Raw genomic sequence first — 6434 nt, forward strand, 5'->3', positions numbered from 1 at the left:
ATAAAAACCGAACTGAACCGATGAGAATTTTGCAACGAAATAAAGATGGCTGACATGCTGACAGCTCGCTTGCACTGCTAACGGAGATCAATTATATTATATTAAAATTGTGTTCTTCTAGATTGAAAATTACGTCTCAAAACACGCTCCAATCATGTGCATCAAATTAGACGTAATATTAAGTCAAACATAATTTATTTTCATGTGTGATATTCAGTTGTCTGTTTCAAAGAGAAATTTGACAGAATGCATCAAATCAAACATAATTTTACATCTTATTTTCATGTACATGTTTAGTTTTTAAGTCTGATTTGGAATTCTGTTCAATGTAATATTCATAATTTTTTAGTGTGTAGGTACCGCAACACAACTGACCACAATCACCGGAACCAACCGAGGTCCGGAGTGTCAAATTGGCCATTCCTCGTCGGCCACCATCGTCACTCATGTATTGTGTGTGCGTGAATGGTCGTGACTGCTTTATGTTATTAATAAAACATCAAACAGCAGCGATAATGGGCCTGTTTTAATTTGCGTTCCCCACCTTAACTCAAGTGTGGTGATATGGGTGGTAAATGGTTTGGGGAAGGCGTAAATCAACCACCATTTCTCTAATAAATAGGCCCCTTTCCCTTTCCAGTAGAAGCTGGCCCGTCGAGATGATGCTGGTTGTCGGAATTAACCATAATCCACACTTTGGACGGAACTTCCTGCCCATTTCCGTCTCTGGCATCTTAATCGGTTGATTTACATTCCTACATCTTTGATCTCAAGTGTTTTTTTTTTGTTTGATGAAAGGGAGTGATTTGATTAGCGACGCTTTGTTAAACAATGGACCCGAAAGTGTGACTCCGGGCGTCAAACGGCCACCAACCGGGCCTCCCGGACAAGCTAATTATGCTGGTGAATTATGGCGTTAAGGCGATTGTTCGCGCTCAAAACATGATTCCGGCTCTGGCATCAATCATCCAGAAGTGGAGGGAGTTGAACGGGCGATGAATAGTCCACCATGTTTCACCACTTTTAGATCGGGCGAACGTAGAAAGGGGGAGGTTTGGATGTGTTGTGACGTATCGTCATAATGGCGGATGCTATAAAATATCAAAACTTTTAAAACAGTCGGCCCTGTCTGACAGATTCCTCCCTGATTTATTTATAGCAGCCTCCAATATGGCATACTGGTCAAAATTGTGATTTAAAAAAATCCCTTCAGAAAACAAAACAGGAAGTACTTTTGGCGATCAAAAAACTGCTTCAAACTCGAGGATTATCGCCCGAACAATTCACTGTTCTTGATCAAAGGCGGAAGCCTTCGCGAGATTATGGCAAAATCTTCTGGCTCGAAATGGTCAGAATGCTGAAGTACAACCGCCCGCTGATTTCTTCAACCCATCGAAGGGTACTCCAATTTTGGACCTTTAAAAGGCCTCGAAGGAACAAAACCAGCAGCATCCCACCTTCTGCAATCCAAACTCTAGGTGAAATGCAATATTGCAGATTGTCCCAAAAAAAAAGCACGAACAAGACGACGAAGAAATTCAAAACAATAAATTCAATTGAAATTGCTACAATTTAAGAAGACGAGAGAGAAAAACTTCTTCCTCCTTCTTCAAGGTGTTCCGACCTCTCTTGCACAAGCGGTGAAAGTTCAGGAAGAGTGAAACTTACCGTAATGAACAAAAAAAAAAAAAAGAAGTAACAAAAATTGAAACACTTTCCTTTCGCCCTTTAGGGATCCTCCTTTCGAAACCTTTTTTGCTTTCTTTGTGCAACGGGTGGGCTCAAAGGAAGAGGTCGTCTCGCATGTTGCGTTCGAATTTCGAATCTCCCGACAACACACTTTTCGGGGTTTAACTTTGCATTTGCTTCGGCACTGCAGCGGGACGCGGGTGTGTGTTGGCATTTTACTTGAGGAAGTGGTTTTCGAGGATTATTTTGGCAACTTTCGTTACCTGGTTGATTGAGCGGAGGACGGTGTTTGAAATTTGTATTTTTACTGGAAAATTTCTTCATTCTAAGCAATTCTAAACAATTTTAATCTTTTTTAAACCATTCTTAACAAATTCCACATAATTTTAAACAATTCTGAACAAATTTGAAGGAAGTATTTACAATGTTGAGAAATTCTTAACGAAGTTCTGAATAATTCTAAACAATTCTTATCATTCTTATAGAAGCAATTGTACGCAATAATAAACAAATCTTGACAAATTTTAGGAAATTGTTAACAGGCTTAAGCCATTCTTTACAATTCTAAGCAATATTTAACAATTCTAAGCAATTTTAAACAATTTAAAGCAATTCTAAACAACGTTAAACAAATTCTAAGCAATTAGGGTGAATTTTCGTATGTTTGGCAGGTTAAGCACTCGCTCCAAACTCCAATTTGCTGATTTTTACTGTTTAAAAAACTTGCTTGCCATCTTTTTATTGACCTATTATCAACTTGATATCAGTTGAAAACGCTTTTATGAGCTGTAGTTGAACGTCAATGTGCTGATATGGCAACATTGGAGGCACAATGGAGTTAGATGCTTAAAAAATTTATGAATAGTTCTAAGCAATCCTCAACAATTCAATTGTATGCTATGCAATCATAAACGAAGCGAAATAAATTCTAAGAAATTTTTCATAGATTTAAGCAAACAAATCTAAGCAATTCTGAACGATTCTCTTATAAGAGAATAAATTAAAAATCTAATTAGTTCTAGGCAATTCTAAACAAGTCCAAGCAATTCGAAAGAAATTGTTTAAATTATTTTTCTCTTTTTGATCAACCCAAAAAGTGACAGTCTCAAGCAATTCTAAACAATAATAAGCAATTCTAAACAATTCTTTACAATTATAAACAGTTTAACAAAATTTTAAAGATTTTTTAAACGAATTCTCTACAATTCTAAACCAATCATACGAAAGTGTTAACAATCTCTAGTAATTCTTTTGATAATTCTAAATAATTCTAAGCAATTCTAAACAATTTGGTTGCTATAAAAAATCAATCAAGACTTATGTATTATTCTCTTTTTGATTGTCGAGTATTCTTACTTTTTGGGTTCAATTGATTTTATTCCGTAAAAACCAAAAAGGAACAGTTCTCAATCTATACAACTCTAAGCAATTCAAGACGATTCTAAACAACTTTAAAAAAATCAATGCGATTATAAACAAATCTCAATAGATTCCTAAAAAATAATAAAAAAAGTAATAAATAATAAACAGTTCTAAGCAATTCTTAGCAAATCGAATTAAGGAAATTGTTAAATGCCATAGGCAATTTTGAGCAATTCTAAACAGTTAAGAGCAGTTCTAAACAAATCTCAACAAATTCTATACCAGTATTAACAATGATGACCAATTTGAATTGAAAATTCTGAAAAATTCTAAGCAATCCTGAACAATTGAAACAATTAAAAAAAAATCTATGCAATTTTAAATAAATCTTCTTTTTACATTCTTAAGAAACTAAAAATATCAAAGCTGTTCTAAACAATTTTAAGCAATATTGAACAATTCAAAACAAATTCTTATAAAAATACTAAATCATTCTGAGCTATTATGACCGATTCTTAGCGATTTATAAAAAAAGAACAATTCGATCATAAACATATCTCAACAAATTCTTTATTATCAGCCTTAAGTAATTTAAACAAAATCAAGGCAATTCTAAACAACTCGAAACTAAATCTTATGAAAATTATACATAATTCTATTTAATTCCGAACAATTCTATACGATTATATACAAATCTTATCAATTTCTAAGCAATTCTAAACCAATTCTACAAAAGTGTTAACAATATTAGGGTGAATTCTCCACCAATTCACACGAAATCGAAAAAAGTTGTCCCGACCCCTCTTCAATTTTCGTGAAACTTTGCTCTAAGAGGTAATTTTGGTCCCTGATCACGAATCCGAGGTCCATTTTTCGATATCTCGTGACGGTGGGGTGGTACGACCCCTTTCATTTTTCTGGTTATTTACTAAGACACGTTTTTTAGTGATTTGTACACGGAGAAAAATGAGTTCTTAAAATCGCGAACAAGCGTTCATGAAAATGGGAACTACGAACAAAGTGTTCAAATCCCATGGTACGTTTTTGGAAAGGGGTTTAAAACTCGAAAAACTGGTCAAAAATGATCAAAATCACAACTATTACAAAAAAAACTTTTTTGTAAAATTCTGATAACTCGTGAAGAATATCTGCAAACCCTTTATGTCTACACAGAAAAAAAAAAATCCGGTAAATTTACATCATTAATGATGTACCAAAAGTGCACGTCATAAATGATGCGAATTTACATCAAATTCATTTTAAATTTAAATGCCATCCGATGTAATCGTTTCGAACAAACAGCTCTCTGAAAACATGTAAATTTCCGATGAAATCTACGTAAATTTACCCAAGTCGAAATTTTTTTACTCCGTTGAATCTTGAATCTGATGTAATTTTCAAATTCTTTTGTATCCTGATGCAGTTTAGAAAGGCACACATTTAGATTACTTTCTTATCAAACTAAGCTATGAAATTACTTTTGTTTGACCAGAAAACAAACTAAAGCAAACCTTTTTAAGATACCAAGGCAAAGATTTTGATAATTATCACCCAGATTTTTGATTCAACGGAGTAATGTAAAAACTTAAGTAGAAATGAAAAACTAATCAAACAAATAATCCAGAAAAGGATGGAAATAAAAAGTAATCTTACTCGTGTTCAGCATGCTGCTCTTTTGATGTTCAAACAGCATCTCTTAGCAGGATTCAGCTCGACAAAGATTGTAATCATGTGACCTCGCGCAAAGCTAGCCCGGAACCGACAGAGCGGCGCAACGTCGGTACTCCACGGCGTGTGATTGTGCACTTCTCCCCAGCGAAGACCGATGTCTCCGTTTTGAAACTATTGTGACTGTCGTGCAATGCGACCTAAAAAAACAATAATAATAATAATCATTTTGACTAACCACAAGCTTTAAAGAGGAAGCTGAATACTAAAACAAACCTGTAGAACTAAGCCAAGGCCGATTGCTTCAGTAGAAGCTGGCCATGCAATCGGTAGCGTCCTTGGCAGCGGTGACGGCGGAGGATTTTTAGATCATCATCAGTAAAGTGGCATACTCGGCGATGACCTGCTGTTCCAACGAACTCAACGAGATAAATTGAAAGGGTCAAAACGGCGCAGCAACATCCGGAAACCACATTTTTGAATTGTGTTCATTTCACGATCCAACTCGTCCACCTTGCAGCCCAGCTGATAGCCGAATCGGTGATATAAGCCAGGGGAATCTTTTACATTACCAGCAACTTGATAACGATGACGACAACTGACGAGGTTCGTCCATCGAACTTCTCGTTCTGGATCTGGACCAACGTTAAGAGCACCTTGTGGCTGGATGCTCGACCTCCAGCAGGCGCAGGACGACGGAACCCCCACGTCGTTCGTGGTCCTCAAATTAACCTTGCCCTCCTCCAGCACAGGTCCAAACCGATCGGGCCCAGCAAAAATGGGTTGATGTGGCATCACTGAAAACCAACAAAATATTATTTATTTTTTCCCTCACCGCATCTGTATCAAAGCACAAACTTACTTTTTTGGCTGTGTTCCTGCTCTCCGGTTGTCCACATCCCACGAGGGTGACGCTGGCATTTAGTAAGCAGGATTTGTAACGGAAGTCACAGAAACCGGCAATTTTAACCAAACATTTTACGCAGCGAGTTTAGCGAGTCGGAGACTTTTCAGATTTGACAGTTTCTGCTTTGTGTTGTTTTTCTGCAGCTCGCGCTCGGGGATGTCGCGAAAGTCGCGAATGTCGACTACCCCTGTAACTGAGTTTGCTTTTCAGCCCAAGCATAATTTATATGTATTGGCAAAGCAAAAAATCTGCAAATATAATATTATTTATATGGGGCAACATAAGAAAAGGGTGGATAAGCATAAGCAATTTAAGCGTTTGGAGTGATTTGTTAATTCTCTGGCGTTGAAGTTATTGCCAATTTTGCACCTAATTCGACGTACAGATTGTCTTGGGAAACAAATTGGCCAATGTTTCTGGACACCAAACGCCCTTTACGCCCAGCACAAAACATACGTTGCCAGTGCCTGTTTATTTTGCATTGGCCAGTCTGTTTCCCTAGACAGTCTGTTATTCGAAGCACAGCCAGAAAATGTGAGTTTTGTTCAATGTTAACTTGTTCCAATTGGGTACTAAACTGCCGCTCGAATCTAGTCCGTCCCATATGTAAAAAGTGAGTGCTGCGATAACGCCATGCGAAGCTCAAAAAATGTTTCACCTTTTTTTACATTTTCAATCAACAAATTTTCAATTGTGTTTTCAACAATTAATTCAATACTGGTTCAAAAAATACATCTACCCCAAATTTAACTTTAAAATGCTAAAATTTACAGGTAAATTTGGTAAATTTTCGTGCTGGGACTGACCT

At 36.5% G+C, this 6434-nt stretch overlaps 1 protein-coding gene across 1 annotated transcript; it reads right to left on the bottom strand.

Moving 5' to 3' along the window:
* Positions 1 to 4636: 4636 nt before the first annotated feature.
* On the bottom strand, positions 4637 to 6185 carry LOC6047190. Its single transcript, XM_038255995.1, has 2 exons — positions 5582 to 6185; positions 4637 to 5516 (listed from the first exon to the last, which is right to left on the bottom strand). Exons 1-2 carry the CDS (start codon positions 5616 to 5618, stop codon positions 5140 to 5142), a joined length of 414 nt encoding a protein of 137 aa, XP_038111923.1. The 5' UTR covers positions 5619 to 6185; the 3' UTR covers positions 4637 to 5139.
* Positions 6186 to 6434: the final 249 nt, after the last annotated feature.

The sequence above is a fragment of the Culex quinquefasciatus genome, chromosome 2, assembly GCF_015732765.1.
Source record: "Culex quinquefasciatus strain JHB chromosome 2, VPISU_Cqui_1.0_pri_paternal, whole genome shotgun sequence".
Lineage (NCBI taxonomy): Eukaryota > Metazoa > Arthropoda > Insecta > Diptera > Culicidae > Culex > Culex quinquefasciatus.

Coding starts and splice junctions, on each gene's coding strand:
- LOC6047190 (XM_038255995.1), bottom strand. CDS start 5,618: ATGTGGACAACCGGAGAGCAGGAACACAGCCAAAAAA. Junction 5,517..5,581: donor GCAGGAACACAGCCAAAAAA/GTAAGTTTGTGC, acceptor GTTGGTTTTCAG/TGATGCCACATCAACCCATT.